This window comes from Schistocerca cancellata, chromosome 1, assembly GCF_023864275.1.
Source record: "Schistocerca cancellata isolate TAMUIC-IGC-003103 chromosome 1, iqSchCanc2.1, whole genome shotgun sequence".
Lineage (NCBI taxonomy): Eukaryota > Metazoa > Arthropoda > Insecta > Orthoptera > Acrididae > Schistocerca > Schistocerca cancellata.
In genome coordinates, this window is record NC_064626.1 from 293,887,276 (window position 1) to 293,915,140 (window position 27,865).

The 27,865-nt window shown below is 43.1% G+C and overlaps 1 protein-coding gene across 1 annotated transcript in view; it reads left to right on the top strand.

The window, feature by feature from the left end:
• LOC126170786 (melanopsin-like) overlaps positions 1-27,865 on the top strand; it is a 158,843-nt gene that overhangs the window by 61,442 nt on the left and 69,536 nt on the right. The window contains exon 3 of the mRNA XM_049920753.1: positions 19,457-19,587. Within this exon, the coding sequence (XP_049776710.1) occupies positions 19,457-19,587 (131 nt within the window). The remainder of the gene's footprint in view (positions 1-19,456; positions 19,588-27,865) is intronic.

The following is a 27,865-nucleotide window of genomic DNA, read 5'->3' on the forward strand; positions in this document are numbered from 1 at the left end:
ACAAACGAGCATCTGGCAACTTCACACATGAGTGCACTTTGATTGATGGACAGCAATCATTTGATGTTACATGTCTGCTAGTTGAACAATGAAGTTGTACGCGTATCAACACAAGCAATGAAATTACTCGCATGGCAACACAAGCAAGGAACTCTGTCGTATTCCGAAACAAGCAACGAAGTGAGTCAAAAGTCAACATGATCGACGTTCAATTGGAACTACAAACACTGGCGGTGAACCTAGTAACTACAACTTACTGTAGATCCGCACCAATCGTATTCTGAACATTTGATATACTGTATGAAATCGTTTCATGTAATGTTGGTACTTCTATCTCCGGCGGTGTCCCATGATTAACGTGATTATGAAGAGAAGAAGAAAATAAGCTCGATCATGGTAACAAAGCGTTTCCGAACCCATGTCCGTATATAACACTTTATTTCCCTGTGTGTGAGGAAAGTTTCTCGAAAGTCTGCCTATACCTTTTCGTTACATCTTGTTTGCTACATTGAGAACCTTAGGTCTTAAATGTTACTTTTCGGCCGCTATCATTAAGGAATAGATAGAAAATACAACTGTTGGACGACTTCGTCAGTTTGGATGACCGTACTCTGAGAGATATTGCCTGGAGACCTCTTATTAATTATCGGCTTTCTCTACGTAACCAGCGTTTATCTGCTACTTCAAAGAACAAGGAAAATCGATAACAGGTTGCTCGTAACAGTCTACTGACTTGCATTAAAAAAGCATGCGGTTATGTAACGCCAGCTCCACACCAAGCATGAGCATGCCGTAACATAAATTACATATCAGTGTCCTTTAGGCATTCTATACATCAAGACGTTCAGTAACACACACGACTGCAATTTTGTAACAGCAAATCTCTTTGGAAATTTTACGGAACAAGTACGGGTAGTCTATTAGAATTGGAATCCTGTTTGGAAATAGATATATGACTGCTGTCTTCGTCGTCAGCCTTAAATCAGGTGTGAAATGAGCTTGTCAGGCCTGCATAAACGTTTGCTTACACAATGAAACAAATATGTAAAGTCTGATTTTCTAAGTTGGCGTCCACCATGATAAATTTGTGATTTGCAAAGGTAAATCGGGCCACAAATTGGAGTTATGTATATATCCATTGTGTATATACTGAAGGAAAGCGTATTTAGGTACCGTAATCTCAGCTTCGGTGACGAGCAACTGAGCAGCATTGAACTTGGGAAGGCTTCAGCATCTAGAATCGAAATGGGTGAACGAGTTGCATGGTTATCTTATGGCCTGTTTCAGCTCATGTGTGACTATAGCTGATAATAATTGCTGCAAATGAGCACACTTCATACTACACGATAGCAGTGTAGACACTTCTACAGTTGAAATGATAATTAAATGGACACCCTAGCTGCAAACAGGCGTTGATATGCTTCACTGGGGACACGTTGAAAATGTGTGCCCCGACTGGGACTAGAACCCGGGATATCCTGCTTACATGGCAGACGCCCTATTCATCTTTTTTTTTAATTCAGAAAAAAGGGGTTGAACGAGATTTGAAGCTCAAACTGAGACTTCAACGCTACTCATTTTTCATTCTTTTTATTTTTTATTTTTTAAATTTATTTAATTTTTAAATTTTTTTTTTCAGTGTCAGACTTACAACCTTTACTGACATACATTTTGTTGTACTACCGCATAAATAGTGTCTACAATGTCCAAATGTTGACAAATAGTGGCTAATTAGAAAATTAATTAAGTAAGGAAATTCAGTTAACATGATAAATCCAAAAATTCAATGAAACGAAACAAAAGGCCGTCCAGACAATTTCGCGATATAAATGAAATGACCCTCTCATAATTAACACAGATCAATCTGGACTAACTGGAACAAAATTCGGCCACGATATTTTACAGGAATTATATCTCACTAGGACGGCGATCCTTCGTGTCGCTTTGAAGAAGCGAGTGGTGGCGTTTGACTCTGTAGCCTGTTCCTGTAAACTTCTGGGCTAATAGGCCGTGGTCGTTGCATAAGACTTTCTCCTGACGTTTCCTCTCCGGCTGCTGGGGATGTCTTCAGGGGTAAAGTGGCCACTTTATCTCTGAAGGTGTCTCCTGCAGTCAGAGAGAAAACGTCAGGAGAAAGGTTTATACTTTGACCATTGAGTATTACCTCGGAAGTTTTGAGCGATGTCAGTACCAACGTGAAAGGTTACGCTGTATGATCTGCAGACCACTGTTTTAACGTGGAAGGTAATAGGCATCTCCTGACGTTCGGCTGAAAAAAAGCGGGAAGAGCTGCGATTTGCACAGAGTGCACCATTTGAGTCGCACAAAAAAGAGCCATGGCACATTGTCGCGATGGCCAGTCTACACTCAAGCGCCAAAGAAACTGGTTTGGCATGCCTATTCAAATACACAGATATATAAAAAGGAGAATACAGCGCTGCGGTCGGCAACGCCTATGTAAGACAACAAGTGTCTGGCGCAGTTGTTAGATCGGTTACTGATGCTACAATGGCAGGTTATCAAGATTTAAGAGAGTCTGAGGATGGTGTTATAGTCGGCGCACAGCATTTTCGAGGTAGTGAGGAAGTGGGGATTTTCCCGTACGACCATTTCACGAGTGTACGTGAATATCAGGAATCCGCTAAAACATCAAATCTCCGGACTCGCTGCGGCCAGAAAAAGATCCTGCAAGAAGGAGACCAACGACGACTGAAGAGGATCGTGCAACGAGACAGAAGTGCATCCCTTCCGAAAATTGCTGCAGATTTCAATTCTGGCCGGTCAAAAAGTGTCAGCGTGCTAACCATTCAACTAAACACGACTCTCCTGGGCTCATCAACACAGACATTGGACTGATGATGACTGGAAACATGTGACATGATCTGACGAGTCTCCTTTCAAATTGTATAGAGCGGATAGACGTGTGCGGGTATGGAGACATCTCATGAACCCATGGACCATGCATGTCAGCGGGGGACTGTTCAAGGTGGTGTAGGCTCTGTAATGGTGTGGGGCGTGTGCAGTTAGAGTGATGTGGGACCCCCTATACGTCTAGACACGATTCTTACAGGTGACACGTACGTGAGCATCCTGTCTGATCACCTGCAGCCATTCATATCCACTGGGCATTCTGACTTACTTGGGTAATTCCAGCATGACGATGCGACACCCCATTTGTCCAAAACTACAGAGTGTCTCCAGGAACACTCTTCTGATTTTAAACATTTCCTCTGGTCACCAAACTCCCCGGACATGAAAATCACTGAAAAAGAGGATGACACGCGTAAAGCTGAAATACTAAACACCTTTTTCCAACGCTGTTTCACAGAGGAAGACCGCACAGCAGTTCCTTCTCTAAATCCTCGCACAAACGAAAAAATGGCTGACATCGAAATAAGTGTCCAAGGAATAGTAAAGCAACTGGAATCACTCAACAGAGGAAAGTCCACTGGACCTGACGGGATACCAATTCGATTCTACACAGAGTACGCGAAAGAACTTGCCACCCGTCTAACAGCCGTGTACCGCAAGTCTCTAGAAGAACGGAAGGTTCTCAATGATTGGAAAAGAGCACAGGTAGTCCCAGTCTTCAAGAGGGTCGTCGAGCAGATGCGCAAAACTATAGACCTATATCTCTGACGTCGATCTGTTGTAGAATTTTAGAACATGTTTTTTGCTCGAGTATCATGTCGTTTTTGGAAACCCAGAATCTACTATGTAGGAATCAACATGGATTCCGGAAACAGTTATCGTGTGAGACCCAACTCGCTTTATTTGTTCACGAGACCCAGAAAAATTAGATACAGGCTCCCAGGTAGATGCTATTTTTCTTGACTTCCGGAAGGCGTTTGATACAGTTCCGCACTGTCGCCTGATAAACAAAGTAAGAGCCTACGGAATATCAGACCAACTGTGTGGCTGGATTGAAGAGTTTTTAGCAAACAGAACACAGCATGTTGTTATCAATGGAGAGACGTCTACAGACGTTAAAGTAACCTCTGGCGTGCCACAGGGGAGTGTTATGGGACCATTGCTTTTCACAATATATATAAATGACCTAGTAGATAGTGTCGGAAGTTCCATGCGGCTTTTCGCGGATGATGCTGTAGTAGACAGAGAAGTTGCAGCATTAGAAAATTGTAGCGAAATGCAGGAAGATATGCAGCGGATAAGCACTTGGGGCAGGGAGTGGCAACTGACCCTTAACATAGACAAATGTAATGTATTGCGAATACATAGAAAGAAGGATCCTTTATTGTATGATTATATGATAGCGGAACAAACACTGGTAGCAGTTACTTCCGTAAAATATCTGGGAGTATGCGTGCGGAACGATTTAAAATGGAATGATCATATAAAATTAATTGTTGGTAAGGCGGGTACCAGGTTGAGATTCATTCGGAGAGTCCTTAGAAAATGTAGTCCATCAACAAAGGAGGTGGCTTACAAAACACTCGTTCGACCTATACTTGATTATTGCTCATCAGTGTGGGATCCGTACCAGATCGGGTTGACGGAGGAGATAGAGAAGATCCAAAGAAGAGCGGCGCGTTTCGTCACAGGGTTATTTGGTAACCGTGATAGCGTTACGGAGATGTTTAACAAACTCAAGTGGTAGACTCTGCAAGAGAGGCGCTCTGCATCACGGTGTAGTTTGCTCGCCAGGTTTCGTGAGGGTGCGTTTCTGGGTGAGGTATCGAATATATTGCTTCCCCCTACTTATACTTCCCGAGGAGATCACGAATGTAAAATTAGAGAGATTAGAGCGCGCACGGAGGCTTTCAGACAGTCGTTCTTCCCGCGAACCATACGCGACTGGAACAGGAGAGGGAGGTAATGACAGTGGCACGTAAAGTGCCCTCCGCCACACACCGCCACACACCGTTGGGTGGCTTGCGGAGTATAAATGTAGATGTAGATGTAGATCTGTGAGGCCTTGCAACGTGCTGTTCAGAAGACATCTCCGCCCCTCGTACCCTTATGGATTTATCGACAGCTCTACGGGATTCATGGAGTCAATTCCCGACAGCACTACTTCACATATTAGTCGAGTCCATGCCACGTCGTGTTGCGGCACTTCTGGGTGCTCGGGGTGGCCCCACACGATATTAGGTAGATGTACCAGTGTTTTAATCTCTTCAGTGCATTTACATTATGGTAGTGGACGTAACTCTCATTACACATATTGCTGAGAGAAAAAAGCCATGGTATAAACTCAGCGTAAAAAAATAAGCTCTCTTTTGGGGGAAAGCCTTCGATACCGATAGTATACGGCCCAGATTACAGAAAAATATCTCTGCTTCCCTTACATAAGAGAATTAATCGCACATGCACACAGATTCTAACTTGGTTGATATTATTTACGCAAACGGAAAGCGTATGAGGAGGATGCTGGCTGACACGTAAGGTATTTACATATATGCACACCATCCGTATCCTGTTAACAAGCGAGCAGACGCAGAAAGCCGTCCGATGATCGCCTTGTCCGATAATACTCCGGGACAGTGTTCCTATTTCACTTTTTTCATCTCGTTCCGCAGAGGGTAGGGTGGCAAGTCATACAAATCTTTCCATTTCAAACGAATCTCAAAAAGCTAGGAGTGGGAAAAAAGGGGCGCCAAATAGGAAATACTATGGAGAGAATTTTCATTTCCTTTAAGAGCCTCATGGACGAAGAATATCTTCGACTGTTATGTGAATTTGAATTATTTGTAATTTACTTTGGAAGCATTCTTTGATGGTTAGGAGCGCCGTCAGGGTAATTTCCAAGAATGTTTGTCTATCGAAGCCGTAGGCGCCAAACGATAGGTATCGAACGTGCGATTCTAAATCGGTTACGAGTCTGTGGTGGCGAACGCTATGATAAATTATTTGTGAGTTGCTGGGGGAAACCAAACGATTTTTGTCGGTAGTAAGCGGGATGTCTGGTCTTGTAGACGTTCCTTCGACCGACTGCCTCACATGGAAGAATATAATTCCATGCTTATTCAATGTAGAAAATTGTTTGAATTTTTGTCGGAAATATGGACTAATACCGGATGACGAAAGGAGGCACTGTTTAGACTGCGGTGGGGCGATGTCTATAAAACTTCGTAAGAAGAGTTCCGATAGTGAAATACACTCCTGGAAATGGAAAAAAGAACACATTGACACCGGTGTGTCAGACCCACCATACTTGCTCCGGGCTGTACAAGCAATGATCACACGCACGGCACAGCGGACATACCAGGAACCACGGTGATGGCCGTCGAATGGCGCTAGCTGCGCAGCATTTGTGCACCGCCGCCGTCAGTGTCAGCCAGTTTGCCGTGGCATACGGAGCTCCATCGCAGTCTTTAACACTGGTAGCATGCCGCGACAGCGTGGACGTGAACCGTATGTGCAGTTGACGGACTTTGAGCGAGGGCGTATAGTGGGCATGCTGGAGGCCGGGTGGACGTACTGCCGAATTGCTCAACACGTGGGGCGTGAGGTCTCCACAGTACATCGATGTTGTCGCCAGTGGTCGGCGGAAGGTGCACGTGCCCGTCGACCTGGGACCGGACCGCAGCGACGCACGGATGCACGCCAAGACCGTAGGATCCTACGCAGTGCCGTAGGGGACCGCACCGCCACTTCCCAGCAAATTAGGGGCACTGTTTCTCCTGGGGTATCGGCGAGGACCATTCGCAACCGTCTCTATGAAGCTGGGCTACGGTCCCGCACACCGTTAGGCCGTCTTCCGCTCACGCCCCAACATCGTGCAGCCCGCCTCCAGTGGTGTCGCGACAGGCGTGAATGGAGGGACGAATGGAGACGTGTCGTCTTCAGCGATGAGAGTCGCTTCTGCCTTGGTGCCAATGATGGTCGTATGCGTGTTTGGCGCCGTGCAGGTGAGCGCCACAATCAGGACTGCATACGACCGAGGCACACAGGGCCAACACCCGGCATCATGGTGTGGGGAGCGATCTCCTACACTGGCCGTACGCCACTGGTGATCGTCGAGGGGACACTGAATAGTGCACGGTACATCCAAACCGTCATCGAACCCATCGTTCTACCATTCCTAGACCGGCAAGGGAACTTGCTGTTCCAACAGGACAATGCACGTCCGCATGTATCCCGGGCCACCCAACGTGCTCTAGAAGGTGTAAGTCAACTACCCTGGCCAGCAAGATCTCCGGATCTGTCCCCCATTGAGCATGTTTGGGACTGGATGAAGCGTCGTCTCACGCGGTCTGCACGTCCAGCACGAACGCTGGTCCAACTGAGGCGCCAGATGGAAATGGCATGGCAAGCCGTTCCACAGGACTGCATCCAGCATCTCTACGATCGTCTCCATGGGAGAATAGCAGCCTGCATTGCTGCGAAAGGTGGATATACACTGTACTAGTGCCGACATTGTGCATGCTCTGTTGCCTGTGTCTATGTGCCTGTGGTTCTGTCAGTGTGATCATGTGATGTATCTGACCACAGGAATGTGTCAATAAAGTTTCCCCTTCCTGGGACAATGAATTCACGGTGTTCTTATTTCAATTTCCAGGAGTGTAGCTTTACAATTTCATTGCAGAAACTGTGTAAACGAACAACCATCAGGAAGAATACATGGTTTGACCATTCCAAATTATCGATCCAGACCAGCATAATTCTTGTATCATGCTGGATTAGGGAATACACCCTGCAAGCAACAGCATCGGAATCTGACTTATCTACCAATACCGTGTGCGACTGTTTCGTGTTTTGCAGAGATTGTGTTATGTAATAGGGACGAACGACAGTGTAGCTATCTGTGGATCAAATAATGTTCTTGAAGTGAACGAATCGCACATAGCTAGAAGGAAAAAACAGGGAGGATGACCATTAATGAATGAAATCAAACGCATTTGGGCATTCGGTGGTACAGAACGAGAGTCCCGGAAGTGCTTTGTGGTAAGAGCGTTCTCCAGAGACAAGGTAACTTTAGTCGGTTTGATAAAGCATTTTAAACTGACCTGTAGCAAAGTGATTAAGGACAGCTTTCAGTCCTGCAAGGCATTGAAATCAGAACGATTCAGTCACGAGTTCGTCAACCAGTCTGTAGAGTCCTTGTCTTCCGATGACCCCAGTGTGCACACGCAGCACATCGAGCGGCTGTGGAGATCAGTGAAATCTTCCATTGAAAGCGAAGGGCGTCCAGGAGAAAGAAACCAATTCTATTCTACTTGTTTCAGTACCTGTATTTTCATAACGTGCGGCTGCAAGGGAAAGTTGACGAATGTGATACTCGGCCCACATTATCGCAAGACATGGCAGAAAAAAAGGGATTGAAAATATGGAAATACTTCTTATCTGGGCCATTTTTATTCACCTTACCCTTCACCATCCAACGTGGACCTTAATTTCAGGAAGAAATTTCTGAGAAGCATTGCAGCGAAGCATTGTGTAGCAGTGAATCACGGACAGTGGGGAAACGGGAACAGAAAGGAACTGGTGACTGAGGTGATAGAGAATATTGTTGAAAATCAGGTAGACTGATAAGGAATGAGGACTTTATTCAGAGAAACGGCGGGGAAAGGAACTGTTAGATGGCCCTTCGATTGCCATCTGTGGAGAGTGAAACGAGACGCCAGGACGACAGTAGATTTGTGTAATTAACTTCTTTATCCCGGCCCTCAGCCGAAGTACATCAGTAGCAGCGTGGTGGAGGCGTCCAGTTGCCTCTCATGTAAAAGAATAGGCTTGCAGCATTGCTGACAGTGCAAAGAGCGGAGCCGAGGGAGACGTCACACGAATGCCGCTGTCAGCATTGACTCCTGGCTGCGACGGTTACGACATCGCGGCCGCGCAGCTGACGTTGCCCTCCAGCGAGCGGACGGCTCCCTGTTCGAATGGCAGTTCTCTCGTGACAGTCCAGGTTGCTACTTCCTATCGTAGAACAGCAGACCTCTTAATTCATTTCAGGATGTCGCTCTGGCTGTCACTGGCCCGTGGTGTAGGCTTTGAAACTGACGCAAGAATAATTTAGTGCACGAAAGGCTGAGTACATGAACTCTCGTGACTGTGTTCATTTAGGGCTTAAGGCACGTACTCTACACACTTTCATGGCAAGTGAGGAAAGGTTTCCGTCGTTTCGCTAGCGTTTTGTAGTGTCGGCTGTTAACTATAGCCGGCCGGGGTGGCCGAGCGGTTCTCCGCGCTACAGTCTGGAACCGCGCAATCGCTACGGTCGCAGGTTCGAATCCTGCCTCGGGCATGGATGTCTGTGATGTCCTTAGGTTTGTTAGGTTTAAGTAGTTCTAAGTTCTAGGGGACTAATGACCTCAGATGTTAAGTCCCATAGTGCTCAGCGCCATTTGAACCATTTTTGTTAACTATAACGCGCCCAGCTGACTGCTTCGTAACACCTGTAGGCAGTGTTTTTGCTTCAGAATGAATAACACTCTTGCCTGCCTGCAGCTGACTGTGTTGCAACTCACTTCCGCTCTCGCGAATTTTTTGACCGAATACTGTCGATACGCTGTAGAATATCTGGAAAACAATGCCAAGAAGAAGTGACAGGATGATAGGACATGCATTAACGAATCAGGGAATCATCTCCATGGTACTAGAGCGAACTGCGTAGGGCAAAAACTGTAGGGTAAGACATGTGTGAGATCTAACAATTAATTCAGGATGTAGAGTGCAAGTGTTTATCATAGAGGATGAGTTTAGGAGAGGTCGTAATGGGAGGCCGCATCAAAGCAATCATAAGACTAAAACAAAGCAAAATCGTTTCAGAAGGATAATGGTCGGTTACCTGTGGCGAAGATTATTATTGCATTATTCTCTGTAGAATCACTTGCACTCTACCATGCAAATTCTCTTATTAAAATGTCAATCGTGGGAGATGCTGGTGTGGCAACGTTATGGTTTCGTCTTTGGTACGAAAGAGGTTTAGACCTGTCTTCAGATTTGGCTTTTCGATGATTTGCCTAAATACGAGGGGTGTCCAGAAAGTAGGTTCCCATCGGTCGCGAAATGGAAACAACTATGAAAAACCGATCAAGCTTTGCACAGATGTGTTGGGCAGTGTCTCTAGTATGCCTGTAGATAGCATCACGTCACTCTTCTCATTTCTGAGCCAACAGCGAGCGCGTAAAGATGTCTAGGAAACAGTGTCTCCCGCCAAGCTCGAGGGCCTGATGAGAAATTTCTCCTGAAGCTATGCAGCCAACATTACATAACTGTCGTGCTGTTTCTTCTTCAAGACAATTCTCAGTCGCATTCTGCAGGGGCAGTGGAGAAGCTCCTGCCTCGTTTTCAATTGGAAATGTTTGATTACCCACAATACAGCCCTTAATTGTCTCCCTCTGAGTTTCATCTCTGCTCGCATGAACCGCTGGCTATGAAGACAACATTCTGGCACAGGCAATAACATGTAGGCCAGCGTAGAGAATTGGCGGAAAGCACTGGCGGCTGCCTTCTGTGATGAGGGTATTGGAACGTTGGTACAACACTACGACAAATGTCTAAGAACGGCGACTACGTAGAGAAGTAGCTGGAAGGTGTAGCTAAATGTTACAAATAAAACATTTCTTATTTTAAATGTTTTTTTCCATTTCGCGATCAATCGAAACTTACTTTCTGGACAGCTCTCGTATCTTAAGGGGTATTCCAGAGTATTTCCGGCGAAAGGACTTGGTAAATTTTCTAATCTATCCTTCCTCAATCGAAACTTTAGCTTCGTTTCCGATGATCTTCTTATCGTCGCGTCAAAATGCTAAAGACAAATATTTTTTGTTCCATTGGACTGACGTCCACCTAACGCAACTCTCATTTAACGTAAAATTCAATCATAAGTTGGAGTAGTCTGGTCGGCATTCGTTCCCTTGCAATTGCTCGTAACGCTTCATGTACTTTCAAGCAAACCACGCAGATGTTAGTTCACTCTCAGACACCAACAGAATTATGCACTTTCACCCGTTTTAACAGTAACGTGCCATAATGCTTAGAAACGCTTATTGTAGAAAGTCTTTCACATCCTACTGACTTCTCGCAACGATCTTGCCCGTTTCGCTAACGGAAATTATTTGTCTTTGCGCATTAATCTTATCTGTGCTACAAGATTCCGTTCAACTCCAGGTAGTATTTCTGGTGTTGTACCTTTCAAAAAGCGGAAATGTAGCAACGCTGTAAGCACAAGTGCTTCAAGTGTAGTCCGGTGCTGCATACTGACTGACTCAGTTACGTATTACATGCTCTATTGCGTCATTTAACAGATCACAGGATTCGCTGGTTTTCGCGCTCCGTACATTCCAGCCGACACGTGGTCCGTTCAGTGCACCAAGCGGAGCGTTGATAGGATCGACCGGTGGCATTGCGACTGCATACCGCGTAATTCACGCCTGATTAACGTTTTCCACTTAAAAGCGTCTAGCGCTTCTGCAGTCCATTTGCTGAAACTTCCGCTCCAAATACCTCTCCGAAAGTTCTCAGTCCCTTTCTTGACGGATTCCAACGAGCGGACATCATATGAAAAATTGAGTGTGCTCGGCCCTATTAAAGATTAATATACCGCATACCAAATCTTATGAAGATATCCGTCATAAAACTCGCCTTTAATTTATAGTACTGGTTACCACTTAGCTTTTGTCATAGGCATTTTCACACTGACTGTAAGGGTATGACAATGCGAATTATTTGACTTGTATTGAGGTGTTGCATGAGTAAATTATTTGGAAATTGATTTGAAAGTGTAAAATTAAAAGCAAAAAATCGACATACAAAGTTGTTATTGAGATTTATGCATTTTACATTAGATAAATTGAGTGCTTATATGATACTATCAGCTTGCCATATGATGTCCTCTGTCTGGCAACCATAAAGTTAGATTTTACCGTTCATCCACGACAACCGCCTGAAAGGAGAGGAGTATCTGATTTCCCCTACCAGAGGTGATCTTGGAATAGCTGGAAGGTATGTCACTGAAAATACGTGAAGTAACGTGATTCAGCACAATGGAGTATTAGCACTTTTTGCACTGACCGTCCCTCACCATCTGAACACAAAATTTGAGGAACGGTACGCCAACTTTACCTACAAGCTTGGTCGAAAAACTTCCCGTATTTAGTTCCTATACACTTTTTCTTGCAGGATTACGTGATAAGTCATGTTTGAACTAAATAATTGTGGTACGTTCATTCTTTGATGTTTCTGCCAAGTTTTGTTTTTATGATTTGTGTATATTCATATGCTGATTCGAATATAATTAGATATTATTTTGGTGTTGATTATTTTGTTTTTAGTTTAATTTTATTGAGTTTTTGGATTTGCTCATTAATTAGATTAATACTGTCATCATATACTTACGACTAAATGTACTCTGCATTTTGTCCACTTTGTGTAAATTAACAGTCACAATCTGCGCAACTGAGTTAGAGTTTCTCGTGTCACCTTGTTTTTACATTGAAGCGACGAGAGTCACGGGATAGCGATAACCACATATACAGCTGTCGGCAGTACCTGTGCGAAATCTATAAAAGGGCAGTCAATTGGCAGAATTGTCATTTTTGCTCGGGTAATTCATGTGGAAAGATATCCGACGTGATTATGGCCGCACGACGGGATTTATCACGGTTTTATGGAGGAATGTTAGTTGGAGCTAGACTCACGGGACGTTCCATTTTGGAAATCGTACGGATATTCAGTGTTTTGAAACCCACAGTGTGGAGAGTGTGCCGAGGATACCAAGGTTCAGGCATTACCACTCAACAGGGACAACGCAGTGGTCAATAGCCTTCACTTGGCGACCAAGAGCAGCGATGTTTGAGTAGAGTTGTCAGTACTAATAGACAAGCAATACTGCGTGAAACAAACACAAAAATCAATGTTTGACGTACTACAGCTTATCGGTTAGGACAATGCGGCGAAATTTGGCTTTCAAAAACGTAAAATGGTGTCAGATATTTGAAATACGATGTTAATGCTTGAGTGATGGGTACGTTTATGTTTTTCATAGGCAAACCTTTCACGGAGTAGAGAAATGCGGGTAGTAAAATAATATGTGTAAGAACGTAGAGCGAACAGGAGTGAAACTTCACGAGAAAGCTGTCCCTCTCACAAGGGGCTGGAGACAGACGTAAAGTATTTTTCATCTACTGTTCTAGCTGTGCATCGAAAATACAGGTAAGAAAATAAAAGTTTTGAAGTTGAATTAAAATTCAGGATTGGAAAATATCACTCAAAAGATGTGCTGATGACATAGCTATCCTCAGCGAAAGTGAGAAAAAAAAGTAAGCAAAGATAGACGAATGTATTAAGGAACAGGAGAAAGGTGATCACCGGTAAGCTTAACAGCGTTGTTGATATTTCTTCCGGGTTATATGGCCGTGGTCCATGGAATTACTCAGTTCCTAACGTTTCGTCCAACACTACGTTGGACATCTTCAGAGGTATGGCTGGTCCTGCTGGACTCAGCAGGACCAGTCTTACCATCCGGTCGTGAAAGCCTTCATTGTAAGCTTAACACCGTTTGGAGAAGAAACTCTGCTATCTTCGAAATAAAATAACGCATGAGGGACTACCCACTGGTAGCTTCCAAGCTGAGTAGTCCAGAAAAAAAAGCATTCCTCAGTAACGGAAGTCTCCTGGTATCAAAAATAGGCCTTAAAATAGGAATAAATATCTGCAGTTGAAAGTCTGATGCACAACACTGTATGGAAGAGAACAACGGATAAGAGCTGAATAGAAGCGTTTGGGATGCGGTAAGATCTGTAATGCTGGTAAGATCTGTAATATTAGACAGTAAGGGAAGCTATTGTACATTAGTCAACGTACCTCGGCCATTCGTACCAATCTTGTAGCCATCACTACTAGTTCCACCGTTACCACTTGGATGTAACGAGTAGCTGAATAGTGAATGTGATGTGAAGTTTCAGCGTCTTTGTGCGATGCACGGGCCAGAGCTCATTAACTGACGATTATGTCGGAGTTTGCGACTAATGCACTCCTTGGTAAGTTACCCCCGGTACTAGCTCGGGACGCGAGAAGCAACTGGGAAGTGGACCGGAGGAGAGGGAAGAGGCGTCCATTTGAACGAGAAGAGATGGTCTGCTATTACAGAGCTTCCGACTAAACCTCTCCAAACTCGTACTTTGTGTATTGCCTTAGAAGGTGGAAAGGGAGAGGCGCTCATTTAGCGGATGGTCTTCGACACTGTGTCTTCGAGTAGACAAGAGAAGTGTTTTGTCTGCAAATGGGTTACATTTTAAATGGGAAAGTAAATTATATTTGGTTATGTCAGATTGATAGTACTCTCGTTACAAGACGTCGTTGTAGCCTTGCATTGTAAAATTATTTATTTACAAAGACAACAATAAAAATCGTGAACTACATAAACATATCGGCTGTGGCGGTTAGAAGTACTGATATTTTTATATGTGGTACATTAATATGTATACAAGTCAGTGCGTTGATTGTTTTTCTCTTCGTAGAACAGATTTCCGGCAGACGCACCATATAATTTACTGTTTGATGGTTTGGCTCAAATGGCTCTGAGCACTATGGGACTTAACATCTGTGGTCATCAGTCCCCTAGAACTTAGAACTACTTAAACCTAAGTAACCTAAGGACATCACACACATCCATGCCCGAGGCAGGACTCGAATCTGCGACCGTAGCGGTCACGCGGTTCCAGACTGAAGCGCCTAGAACCGCACGGCCACAGAGGCCGGCTCTGATGGTTCCTGCACTGTCGTAGCTCCACCACTATGTTGACTTCACCTGTCAATGTAGACTAATCGTTTGCGTCCATGTGCCCACATTTCAACACCAGACTTGCTGCGCAGGCGAAAATAAGCTCTTGCCATATGTACTTACAAGTACTAACCAACCTAAAAAGATACTCCTCCTAATAGCTATAACTATGGGTCTGCAAATGACGTAATTATTCCAGAATGAGATTTTCACTCTGCAGCGGAGTGTGCGCTGATATGAAACTTCCTGGTAGATTAAAACTGTGTGCCGGACCGAGACTCGAACTCGAGACCTTTGACTTTCGCGAGCAAGTGCTCTACCAACTGAGTTACCCAAACACGACTCACGCACAGTCCTCACAGCTTCACTTCTGCCAGTATCTCGTCTCCTACCTTCCAAACTCTACAGAAGCTCTCCTGCGAAACCTGCAGAACTAGCACTCCTGAAAGAAAGGATATTGCGGAGTCATGGAATAGCCACAGCCTGGAGGATGTTTCCAGAATGAGATCTTCACTCTGCAGCGGAGTGTGCACTGATATGGAACTTCCTGGTAGAGCACTTGCCCGCGAAAGGCAAAGTTCCCGAGTTCGAGTCTCGGTCCGGCACACAGTTTTAATCTGCCAGGAAGTTTCATTGACGTAATTATTGTTTGTACACTGTCCTCAATCACTCTATAATTTTGACAGTCGAATGCGACGGTCATGAGTTTTAAGAATTACTGTATGACTGTTAACCCGAACAAAAGAAAGGTAACTTTTAAATTCAGTGCTAATCAAGAGAATTTAGACTTTTTTCTAGTACTTGCATTTTTTCAGAAAACGAAATGCGGTATACCCTATTAATGTTTTTTGCATAATGACGTACTACGAATCTGAAACTTTTAATCAACAGTTTTGAGAAACTTGTAAGCCTTTACCCATTTCTGAAGCTTGCAGCTGAAACGGAGCGAAACCTTCCTCAGTGAAAAATCCTCTTCGTCAGCAGCAGAACTTATTGTCACTCTCCAGCTTAACAACACATACTGGCGAGCCAAAACACCATGACCACTGCACACTGCGAGACAGAATGCCACCTGTTGACACAGCTGACACTTGACGTTACAACGGAAATTTATTAGTGGAGCAGAGACGAAAGTGAAATCATTGTAGCGACAAGGGGCTATAAATCCATACACCCACTGATGTAACAGAGTTTGCTAAGGGCAGATTATTATTACCTGTACGACAATCTCGGCAGCAGTGAAACTGGTAGGCTACTTGCGTGCTTCTATCAAGAACATTTATGGACAGTGATTGAAAGCTGGTGTAATTACGAATTTCGAAGAATTTCTCGCTCTGAAAATCAGAATAGCGACGAACTGTGGCACAAATGACAACAGACCGCACAGGTAACGCAGCTACAAGGATTTCGTGGCAAACCGTCCAATCGTAGAATATGGGGAAATGTTCATGCAACGATATCACCAAATACGATTGTACTAGGTACAGGATTACAGAGATGGGAATCCGAAGTAGATAGCGACAGTCTGTTGTAATGGGAAAGTTTTTCCCAAATCTAATCTGTAACCCAATTAATAACCCACTGTTCGAATTAAAGTCACTTTAATATTTTATAATTGATGCATGAACGTATGGACGCAACTGAAAAAAAACATCAGTGGTTACGAATTTAGTAATTAATTTTTCATTTATATACAGGGCTATTACAAATGATTGAAGCGATTTCATAAATTCACTGTAGCTCCATTCATTGACATATGGTCACGACACACTACAGATACGTAGAAAAACTCATAAAGTTTTGTTCGGCTGAAGCCGCACTTCAGGTTTCTGCCGCCAGAGCACTCGAGAGCGCAGTGAGACAAAATGGCGACAGGAGCCGAGAAAGCGTATGTCGTGCTTGAAATGCACTCACATCAGTCAGTCATAACAGAGCAACGACACTTCAGGACGAAGTTCAACAAAGATCCACCAACTGCTAACTCCATTCGGCGATGGTATGCGCAGTTTAAAGCTTCTGGATGCCTCTGTAAGGGGAAATCAACGGGTCGGCCTGCAGTGAGCGAAGAAACGGTTGAACGCGTGCGTGCAAATTTCACGCATAGTGATGTGAAAGATTCAGTGTTTAAACCTCCTCTACCAAGAAACGTGCCAGAACTGCGAGCTCGCATCAACAATGCTTTCGAACTCATTGATGGGGACATGCTGCGCCGAGTATGGGAGGAACTTGATTATCGGCTTGATGTCTGCCGAATCACTAAAGGGGCACATATCGGACATTTGTGAATGCCTAAAAAAACTTTTTGCGTTTTTGTATGTGTGTGCAAAGCATTGTGAAAATATCTCAAATAATAAAGTTATTGTAGAGCTGTGAAATCACTTCAGTCATTTGTAATAACCCTGTACAGTTGTGAAAGCTATACACAATTTCTCTGTGAGCTGAGTCCACTAGCTGACTGTAACGACACGAGGCGCACTGAGGTAAAACAGCTAGAGGATCGTAAAACAGCTTTTCGCTGAAAGGCAGAGTCCCTGGCCTGTATGCACTTAGCGACGGTTGCTGATTTGGATGGTTCTCGGGTCCTGGTGATGGCCACAGGATGAGGCAGGAGACTGAACTCACAAAACTGTATCGCGAGAAGCAGTGAAAAAACTGCTTCCTAAAAGACAGTGGTCTCTAGAATGATAGGAAACGTAAGAGACTCAGGGCGAGAGGAATCAGCTGAACTCAAAGGAGGTTAGCTGTAATTAATGTGTGAATTCTGAAAGGGAGCCCAGTATTGGCTCACTTAAATTACTTTTTAACAAGGATTAAAGTTCGTGAGTGTATACATGTTGGTACTGTCATTGGCTGAGGCGTGAAACCGGCATCTTCTTGGGAGATACTTTCTACTCTCAGCCGTACAGCTTCCTTAAAATGAGAAAATGAGGGAGATTGCTAGTGATTTTATGAATTTTTGATTGGAAATAACTCAGAAGCTCCACGGCAATTGGCTAACGAAAATCTAGTGCTGGCAGAACTAGCAAGAATTTTTGTATTAGAGCATATAAACAGTTCGTGCTAGTGTTGTCGTGGCGGGAGATGGGGGTGGGGCAGGGGAGACTCCTTAAAGGTGCAGACAGGAATGACTTCCTCCTTGTCTGCACATACAGCAGACATCGCTTTTGTTGGCGGTCATTTAGAGACTCTTGTCTTAGAGCTGATCCAGACTCTGAGCTTAAATTTGAAACTTAAAACTACCATCCCTGTTATTCTCTTTTCCTGAGTTTTAGAATGATGGTCAGCACATGCAGCATTTGTGCTTGCATGCTGAGGCACCCGATGTCATTTGTTTCGAGGTAGAGTTTTGCTTTTCTCAATTAGCGAACACACTCAGCTAGTGAATTCAAAATCTGCTTAGACAAGGGAACAGTTGCTCGTATCTGCTTCTCTGAGTGTTTCCTTTAATTTGTAAGCTAATCCTGCTACACTTAGCGTGCACTTACTGACACTTAATAATTACACCGTGCCCATAATATCCATTCAGTGTTTGGACACAAGTCCTTGCGTTTTAACAATAAACAAATTGTGATCTTTAGTATCATTCAGTAGAGTAAAACCTTTGTCGTTATGTCAGTGTAAGGCACGGTACCCACATTTCACCGTTCTCTGGGCCACCTCGATCAAATTCACATGTTCAAAAGTATCTATTGCGCGACTGCCCGGCTTTGTCTTAACACTCCACATGACGTTGTGGGAAGTGGTCTGTGGGTTCAGACCTTAAAGTTCTACTACAGTTTCGCAATGTCACTTTGTCGGATGATGTTTGATGATGTCTGGTTTGTGGGTCGCTCAACTGAGTCATCAGCGCCCATACAAAGTACAGATTTTTACACACTCCATTTTCTTTTCACAATCCAATCTCATCACTCACACAAATGATGATGATGAAATGATGAGGACAATACAAACACCCAGTCCCTGGACAGAGAAAATCCCCAACTCGGCCGGGAATCGAACCTGGGACCCCTTGATCCAGAGGCAGCAAATCTAGCCCCTAGACCACGAGCTGTGGACCTGGTCGGATGAATCATGTTTCTGGTTACAGTAGGTGGCGCTTCTCGCTACAGGATGTTTTTTCCAAGAACCACGAAGGACTCTGCGAAATACGTATTGTGCCACGGATGCATGCTGGTGGGGGCAGATTATGCTATCAACGACTCTCGACTCCGTTGGAGTTGTGGTAGTAATTAAAGAACTGATGACTACGTGTACTTTATTACTGATCACCAGCATGTCTTCCGCTTGTCGCCTTCCCAGACCGTGCTGGCCTCTTCTAGCAGTATAGGCTGTCTTGTCACAATACCAGAATCGCGCTGCAGTTGTTTCAGTAAACTCAACTTGATATCTTGGCCACCAAAATAGACTGACCTGACGTACGTGGAACAAATCCTGGAACCTGTCGGGCCTCATCCCCGACCACAGGAACCACCACCCAGTAATTGGTGAGTAGGTAGCCCATCTCACATAACTCTGGAAGCCTGCAAGGACCTGTAGAGTCGAAGCCATACAGAATCGCTGCTGAAATCAATTCCGATGTGAACCAAGCTCATGTTCGTAATTTTTCGGTTCACCAGTGTTTACGGTGCTTCTCAGTCTTCTTGTTAAGCCCATTAGCTCCCCTAACTCCACGTAATACCTGCCGCTACCTCAGGACGGCCTGCTAACACTCAGGACCTGTCTTGCCGCACCTATCTTCTCTGACAGTGGCTTTCCAATCCACAGGTTCCGACGCCTGCGCGGTCCGTTCAGCGCGTTCATCGTGAACCTGGCGGTGGCCGACCTGTGCACGTCGCTGCTGCACGCCGCAGCTGCCACCTCCTCATTCAGCGGACACTGGGTCTTCGGCGTCGCAGGTGAGTCAATGTCCATAGCTACCAACTGTACCTCTATACTTAACACTTCCGGGCTGAGTACGCATTAGGAGTGATTTAAAATGGAATGACCATAAGAAATTGATCTTCGGTAAGGCAGATGCCAGACTGCGATTCATTGGAAGAATCCTAAGGAAATGCAATCCGAAAACAAAGGAAGTAGGTTACATTACGCATTTTCCCCCACTGCTTGAATACTGATCAGCAGTGTGGGATCCGTACCAGATGGGGTTGATGGAGGAAATAGAGAAGATCCAACGGAGAGCAGCGCGCTTCGTTACAGGATCATTTAGTAATCGCGAAAGCGTTACGGAGATGATAGATAAACTACAATGGAAGACTCTGCAGGAGAGACGCTCAGTAGCTTCACCGAGGAGTCAAGTAGTATATTGCTCCCTGCTACGTATATCTCGCTAAGAGACCATGAGGATAAAATCGGAGAGATTAGAGCCCACTAGTCCAGAACATCCTGGATGCCCTCCTCCATCTACAACGACTGGGGAAGGTGGTGGCTTTCTGCTGGGTTCCGGGGCATGTTGGCATTGCTGGGAATGAAAGGGCAGATCTCGCAGCCAAGGAGGCATGTCTCGATCCACAAGTATCTCAGTGTACTATACCACTGCACGCACTCACCTCGCTGTTGAGCTCACGAGTCATGCGTCGGTGGGAGGATGAGTGGCTGGAAGTGACTGACAATAAGCTCCGTATAGTCAAGCCCACAACGCGTGTGTGGTGTACTTCCTTTCAGCCCCGTCGACGGGACGAGGTTCTCCTCACTCGGCTTCGGATAGGCCACAGCCCTATGGCGCATGGCTTCCTGCTCTGGCGGGAGGACCCTCCAATGTGTGGTGCTTGTGGCGTCCAGGTCACTGTGCGCCACGTTTTATTGGATTGCGTTTTATTTTCTGACCATCGGGCCGCGGCTGACTTGCCAGCGGACCTGCCATCTCTTTCAGGCAACACTCGGACGAATGTGGTTAAGGTTTTAAAGTTATGTGCCATGTCAAATGTTTTTACAAAGATTTTAGGGAGAGGATCTTAATTTGCTCACTGTGTGACAAGCTCGCCCATATTTTATGTAAGTGGCCAGCTAATGACAACTTACTGTGGCATTCTTGTTGCAACGTTTTCCCTTTCCTTATGTTCTACTTTCTTATGTCACATTTTCCTTCTTTTCCTGCTTTCTTTGCGTGTTTGTTTCAGTTTTATTAGGTCTGTCTACATTCGTTCCCTTTAATGTGTGTCAGGGCGCTGATGACCTCGACGTTGAGCGCCCATAAGCCCCAAAACACAATCAACTTCTTTCCACGAACAATACGAGACTGGAATAGAAGGGAGAACCGATAGAGGTACTCAATGTACCCTCCGCCACACACTATCAGGTGGCTTGCGGAGTATGGATGTAGATGTAGATGTAGAGATGTCGTGGTCCATACGTAAGACTCTCCCCTGACGTTTCGCCTTCGACTGCGGAAGGCATCCTCGAGGACAATCGGCGAACTGCAACAAGAGCGCGAGTGAGCGCTGTATATATAAGCCATCAAAGAAATATCGCTGGATACGAGGGAAGTAGTGAAAGCTTCAAGAAAAACTTCAACATCCAGCCAAGAAGCCTCAAAGTTAACTAGCAGCTCATGCATATATATATATATATATATATATATATATATATATATATATATATATATATATATATATATAATAAAAGATAGGTAAAGTAATTAATTAATTAAAAGTTGAAAAAATAAATAAAAATTATCCCCTGTGAAAAGGGAGTGGTTTCGAAATTGCGGATAGCCAGCAGACAAGATCGAATAGAAGAAATGAAACACAGGATGTGGATTCACGCAAAGTGTGTAGGCGTGGGGCAAGGAAGTAAACAGTTACATTGCATGCCTGCAAGTAGTGTTGTAAGTAGTAAAATATGGAACATTTCTTTAATCTCAAGTAGTACATATAGTCTACCTCAGGGATATAGCGGTAAAACTTATGCACCTTCTGGTGCAAATTAGGGTTCAACTTGTACCACTTGCAAATGTTTAGAAAATATAGCGTAGTGCGTTTATTTTTCTTAGAATATGACTTCTTTGTATCAAATACCAATAACAACAACCTGCAGTTGAAGGAGGCATTGTTTAAATAATTTTTGCACTTATTGTTTCGGCTATAATAAATAAAATGTCAAAAGTTGTACAATTAATGCTACTCTCCTCTGAGATCAAAATAATTTCTTACATCCTAAAGAATTGTGCAAGATATTATGAAAGACATTAAACACAAACTAAATTATCTGACATGTAAAGACGTTTACCATGTCAGTGAACAGTATCTTCTTACAAGTCTGCTGGTAAACATTCCCAGATGTTTACTCTGGCATTGACGCTTTATGTTTTTTGAATCGTCGTTGAAGGACAAACGTATCCACAAGTACTCTCTCACATCGGAATTTCAAAGTGTTGGTGAATATGTAAAAAAAAAATCTTTGTGAAAGCTAACATTTAACTAAAAATAAACAAAATTTTAAAGCGGGGCAGAGTTGTTTATTGTATGTCTGGATCTAAAGTATCACATGAATGCCATACGAATGTCTACATACTTCGTGGAAATGCCTACAGCTTACAAAGGTTCTCATAAGATTTTAATCTGCAGCTCGAAAACGTCAAACTGTGACCATTAATCTCAGTGATGGGGCCATTCCTTTCCCTACATAGTACTTGTATTTACCTCTGAAGGCGGCAAATATTTCCCGAGGATGGTTGACCTGGCAGGCGCCTTGTCTGTAGGCATCTGAATTTTGGTTTTTCAAGAATCGTTCTACCTCTAACAATACGTAGTCGTCATTCTGAAAATGCCTGCCATTAAATGATTTTTTCATTCGATGATATAGTAAGGTGTCATTGGATCCCATGCCAAAAAATGAAGAAAGTAAAGTAAAAATTGATAGCTCATAGAAGTTGCATCCTATGCAGAATTAATCGATTTATTATCTTGGAGCAAAGACACTCTGTTTCGAGTATAGTCTGTCAGCACTTTTGCGCACTGATATAATACTGGAACAGCTGAGTAGTCGTTTACTATGTCCCCACAGCTCACCATTGCTTTAACACAAGAAGATGTGAATATGAGTCAGCCACAAGGCGTAAACATTTCGACACAGTTAGCTGGTCACCGTGAAAGGGACGTCGACTCTTCCGTGTATGAGACAGTACGAAATCAGCATAAAATTCTGAACAAAGAGTGCATTGAACTGCCTTCGTTCGTCTCTTAACATTAAGTAACATGCACTAGATAGGGGGACAAGATGCAGCACTTACGACACTCAGTCAGACCTGTTAAACGAATGTAGAAGAACTAGAAACCGCTAAGCTCCAGAAATAAACTGGGATGATTCGGTCATTACGAATCGTGAAAAGATAAGACTCTCTTCTGTTCAACAGATACTGGGACCAGTTAGCCTAGACCCAGTCGATCAGTGGTATCGATGGCACCCGTGTTTTCGCTGTCTGTTCTCTATCTTGTTTAATATTGTTCCAGTATTGTGACACTGTCTAGTCATATTTTCTCTGCCTGACGTAATGACAGCGTTTCTGTGATCATGGATGACTGTCACCAGTGTCCATGACTGAGGCTGCTATTGAGTGATACTCAATGAACCAGCCTACACTGTTCCAGTTTCAGGCATCAGCTGTTGTAATAATATGGAACTATATGGAACAGACGGCCTACCAAACCGATGGGACAGGGTCAGGATACATCATGAGAACAGACATCAGGGCACCTGACAATGTAGTCCATCCGACATGACAATGCAGGCAGTGACACAAAAGTAGCATTTCCAAAAACACTTACGTGGTACTAGTAACATCTTACATCATTTGGAGAATTGTTTGATATTTCAATAAAATCAGAGAAAAAGATAAGACTCATTTTTAAATCTAAGATTTATCGTGTCTGTCTTTAGTAAAATGGGAAAAAAATGTACATGTAGAATAAATGCTATCACTGAATTCTAGAAGAAGAATGTCTTTGGAAAGAATACATACAACGAATTTTATATACCGGGTGATCAAAAAGTCAGTATAAATTTGAAAACTTAATAAACGACGAAATAATGTAGATAGAGAGGTAAAAATTGACACACATGCTTGGAATGACATGGGGTTTTATTAGAAGCGAAAAAAACACCCCATATTGCTAGATGCGTGAAAGATCATTTGCGCTCGTCATTTGGTGATGATCGTGTGCTCAGCCGCCACTTTCGTCATGCTTGGCCTCCCAGTTCCCCAGACCTCAGTCCGTGCGATTATTGGGAAATAAATAATACATATCTCATATGGAAATCATGAACACGTGCTCGAAAATTACGTGTTTTGCGTTAGTAAAATTGGATACAAATTGTAATACTTTGGTTTGGCTACAAGGCACTATCATTAACTAACAAAAACGATTAGGTTCATGGTTGCATTCTAACATATGTGAGACTTCTGATCTATCTTCCTACCACAGTTGTACAAGAACCCTCTGTGAATGTTTTATGAGTTTTATGTTGAACCTATAGCCTTCATTGTAGAAAGATACCATGTCAGGCATGCTGATTTCAGCAGAGTGCAGCAGTGTGGACGGTAATATAATCAAACAACGATCTCAGTGTCAGTTCCACTACATTCCCTGTGTAGGAACCGTTATCGCTAACAGAAATTAGTCTATGGGTTCAGGCATAACTACATGTTAGCAAAAAATGATATCTTACATTTCCATTATTCAGGTTTAAATCTACTCTACGTATGACTTCATAATATCATAATGCCATCATTATAATACGTACAGGGTATGAATAATCACAACTGTGAAGCGAAATTCCTAAATATTCTAAGGTTCTTTAATAGTAAGATGGTTGACGAACAGGTCCGGTGGTTGATAAAATACAAACAAATTAACCCTTTCAGACCCGAATTTTTATTTCCTTATGATAAAAATATCTGACATCATTTTTACATTCAGGTGAGTCTCCTGACAACATTTTTCTAAGAAAAAAATTCCATATGATCCCTAGTTTTCTAATTATTTAATGTACACAATTGTGTTCATCAGGTCTCGAGCTTCATGTCATACATTACGGAAGTTAACACTATGGATCAAGTATGCCACTCATTATTTCACTTTAAAACAGAAGAAACAATAAAAATAATCCCAAATTACAGTTCTTATTTAAACAACAATGGTCAAAACACTGATTTTAAAGTTTCGCATGAAACTGCAAAAAAAATTTCTGTCCTTTTGGAGACATAAATATACTTTACATTTTCTGCACTGAATTCTAGAACGCCCTGTACATTTCGGAAATATGCAGCGACTTGGAGCTCCTGCATCATGCAAAGGCAAATGGTCAATGGAATAAAACTGTATCTCTGTAGCTGGTCATAATTCTCCTCTTCTTTTTGGTATGACTCTCATGTCTTCTCACTATTTCAGGTCTTTCTACTTTCACATATTTACAGTGTTTTTTGTTCTACCACTCAACTTTATCCACTGAGCCTTTACCAACAAAGTTTGAACACAATACAACTGGCCTATAGTCTAACCACTTACACATGGTAATGTCATCAGCACTAGTGATTTCTTCCCAGTATCCTCAGTTTTGTTTCATTATTGTTTTATCACCTGAAAAAGGCAATTCTTTCCAGATCTCTTTTGATGGGCGGTACCTGCTGCATTGATACCTTGAGATTTCAGAACTTGAAACAGAAGATACGGTAAAAAGAAGTTGTCACAAAGTATAATTTATGAACTTTACCTTTCGAGGGTGGAACAGAAAATTCTAAACCAACAGCAGGACCTAATCCAAATTTTTTACAGTATGCTGTATTTAGTTCAGTTGTAGCACCTTGATACAAAAGGAAATCATGCACTATTCCACTCTTTTCACATGAAGACTTTGATTCCCCACGGAGTTGGTTTCCCCTTGACAGGCTGCTTTGCAGAAAACTTCCCAGTGAAAGGAATAATTCCATCACCGACACAAACATTCTCTTCTATAGGAAGTTCACTGCAGTATTTTCGAATGGCTGAGTAAATAGGCCTGACTTTGTAAAATTTATCTTTATGTTCAGGTGGCTTTTCCAGATTGTTCACCAAATGTAAATTTGTTCGTAATTCTAAAAATCTGTCTCGTGACATGTTTCCCAAAACACATTTACCTTCAGGCTTGTATCCCAATACATTCATAATCTGGGAAAGTTCAAGGTGCCAGTCAATATATGCAAACCAAATAGCATCTCTTGGGCTTGAGGAGTTGACTGCTTGAATGAGGATTTGCCTCGTTGTAATGCATAAATATGAGTATGTGCTTCCATGCTAGTGAACAAATCATCTGGTACATATCTTTTGAAGTATTGCATTGGAGAACACAAGAGATATTCTTCAAAATTTGGAGCTTTGTATGTTTCTGCAATGGTACTTAGAGGCTTGCGTTTCCATTTTATGGATTATTTAGGTGTCACCATTATGTTTTCACACAGGTTATTCAATTCTGGGTTGTTTTCATTGGATAAAAACTTCATTTCAGCATCCACTACCTCTCCAACATCTTCATCTTCAGATATGGTGTCTCTACACACATCATTCAAGCCCACTTTATTTGCTCCAGCACGTTTTACTATTTGTGGAGCTTGCCTTTCAATAAGTGGTACACTGTCATCCTCATCTCCTCTCAAACTAATGTTAGAAAAGCCACCATTTTCAATTATGTCCATAATCAAGTCCCAATTGTTCCTCACAGTAAGATAATCCATATTTCTAAGTCAAAAGCCAGCAATATAAAATAAAATCATATGTAGAGGTCAGTTATTCTCCTTTCTTGCTGCTCGTACTGAAATTAATGGAAAAATTACCATACATAACTACCATAGCCATGCAAATATAGCTGACACACATTTTAGGTTATTTTTTCCTATTTTACACCATTAAGGACCTGTTGTACACAAATGTGTACATTAATCTTACCTGATACATAACGCAAATATGAACTGAATAAAATTGCTGAAAATTCCACTGAAAGAATGTCTAATGTTTCCAAAAGAAGGAAACCACACAAAACATTCATAAAAAAACCCACAACGTGACTATTATAGCAATAAAGTCAGCGTGTAATGGCTTCCCACAGAGAGACGACACCAGAGAGTATATTTTGCTTTGTGGTTCACAGACTGCTCACAAGAGAGCAGCAGCAGCTGGAGATGGCTAAAAGAAACATATACAAATCTGCAAAGTGAGTTTGGGTGCACCTCACATTTTTTGTCAGCGAAATATTAGTGAACAAACTTTATGTACACAATTGTGACCACCAGGTCTGAAAGGGTTAAATACAATTGCGACTAGAGATATTCATTACAATAAAATGCACAATGAAAACACCCAAAATTGAATGTGGGTCGCTAAGATGCAATCGGAAAGAAGTACACAATTGAAACAATTCCCTAACTTAAGAGTATGAAGCACTCTACAGTGGCTGATCAATCCTTTTCATTAGATCGGATATCTCGCCTTTCTGCACCAGTTAAACCTGTCAATCACGAATATGTTTAACTACAGGTCATGGCTGAATGTACAAAAAAATAGTAGAGACGACCGCAATTCTGAGTGTCACTTGAATATCATTTGCTGGCATAGTGTGAGCGTGCATGTTTACCTTTCGTCGGTTGTAGCAGTGGCTCCTGTCGCCGCAAGCTGTGAACCTGAGAATCTATTCTAAATCTCTCTCAACTGTTAATTTCCGGTCTGATACATTTCCTAAGACTTCGGCGATGCTGAGACTCCTAGCTACTCCCTAGCAAAGTAACTTGGCACGGTACACGAAATTTGGCTGGAATAGTGCGTACGTCGTTGCCCTCAAATCGCTTCCAAGGATTAACTGTCAGTGCTCAGTGCGATTCTCCATACTAGGTGACCCTACAGTTTAACTCCTTCTGAATTAAGATGAGCCTGAGAACAATTATTCACACAATGACAATAGCAATCATCTCAGCGTGGCACAAATCACCTTGCTCAAACACTCGACGATTTCCTCCAAGAGCAAAAGCGAAATATTCTCTCTACAGTTTGCCTGTATCATACCTAACGCTCACACGTTTTCTTTCTGGCCAATAAGACCATTTGTACGTCTTATAATTCCACCCACTAGAGTTTTTGTAGCCGGTCACAGGCATCGTTTCTTTCGTTGGGCAGATTTTAACTTCTGCTACGTAATACTGTGATAAACAGG